This window comes from Halyomorpha halys, unplaced genomic scaffold, assembly GCF_000696795.3.
Source record: "Halyomorpha halys isolate HHAL.00 unplaced genomic scaffold, Hhal_1.1 Scaffold366.1, whole genome shotgun sequence".
NCBI classification, from domain to species: Eukaryota; Metazoa; Arthropoda; class Insecta; order Hemiptera; family Pentatomidae; genus Halyomorpha; species Halyomorpha halys.
The window spans coordinates 53,694-54,964 of NW_027107323.1; the positions used below are offsets into that span (position 1 = coordinate 53,694).

At 29.7% G+C, this 1,271-nt stretch overlaps 1 protein-coding gene across 8 annotated transcripts in view; it reads left to right on the top strand.

Annotated features, from left to right (window-relative positions):
- The window catches only part of rush (rush hour), a gene marked incomplete at its 3' end in the record, with an annotated part of 60,582 nt that overhangs the window by 35,194 nt on the left and 24,117 nt on the right, over positions 1-1,271 (top strand). For all 8 annotated transcript variants that reach the window (XM_067045632.1, XM_067045633.1, XM_067045634.1 and 5 more), the window contains 1 exon segment: positions 505-611. In XM_067045632.1, coding sequence (XP_066901733.1) covers positions 505-611 — 107 coding nt within the window.

Below are 1,271 nucleotides of genomic sequence, written 5' to 3' on the forward strand. Positions count from 1 at the left end.
ATAGATGAATAAATAAAGTATTTCTCTCTTCTTCTATTATATTACAGTCAATCTTGATAATCCGATGTTAATAAATTGAAAACATTCAGTAATCCACCTAGGTCGCGACTTTTTGGTGACAACATTACTGTCAAACAATCCCTATTATAGTAATTATTTTTTTCTTATCAAGGAAGTAATAATAAAATAAATTTACTTTGTATTATTACAATATCATTCTTTATTTTGCATTGTTTAAATGGGACCTTTTAACCCAGTTTTTTTTAGTAACCCAGAATAATTAATATTCTGACAACTTGTTGGTCCCATATTTGTCAGTTTATCATGATTGGAGTGTACTTAATATGTAAGTCCAATTACCTATATTATTATGTTTTTATCTACTCTAATGTATGTACATTTTGATGCAGTAGTAATTAGTTTTGATATTATAATATATAATTGAAAGATTCCTGGAACACTAGAACTAGTTGTTACATGTAATCTTATATTTTTGGTTACTAGGTGGCAAAAAAGCAGCAGAAGTATATGCTGCTGTTTGGGTTCCAGATTCAGAAGCTCATATCTGTATGCATTGCAAGAAAAACCAGTTTACAGTTTTAAATAGACGGGTATGCATTATGTTATCATTGATTTATTAATTTATGTAGGTTCAATGTTTTTTTTTAAATAGATGTCTATAGTGTAGATTATTTATTATATCATAAAATTTTCTTACTCTTAGCACCTTTCTATTTATCCTAAACCATATTTATAAATGCAGTTAACGCCATGATATATAATTACCTTGTAAATAATATTTAGTTAGTCTTAGTGTTTAATTTAATAACATTTATTTTTATTTATATCAATTTAATTGGATTTAGTTATTTGAAAAGAAAAAATGTAATTATATTTGTGTGTTATAATGAGTAATAGAGACAGTTGCTAGTGGTTGATAATTGTTGCTAAGGCATCACCTAGCAACGGAACGACCATCTTAGTTTTTTATAGCAGTTCCGGCTAATTAGTGGCCATGGTAGCGTCTAAGCAGCCCTGTCTGCCCTTATAATTTAATAGTTTGGACATTTTTAGTGAGTTAACCGTCATTACAGTTCGAAACCAGACCTTTTCTGTGTTGTTATATGATATGAGTTCCGGATAATTAGTGGCTATGAACGTGTGTAACCAGCCCTGTCTGCGTTCATTTTGTCAGCTCGCCTAATACATTAATACGACTGTTGAATGTTTGGACTATCAATGAGCCACTACACCAACTTTGGACCATTACA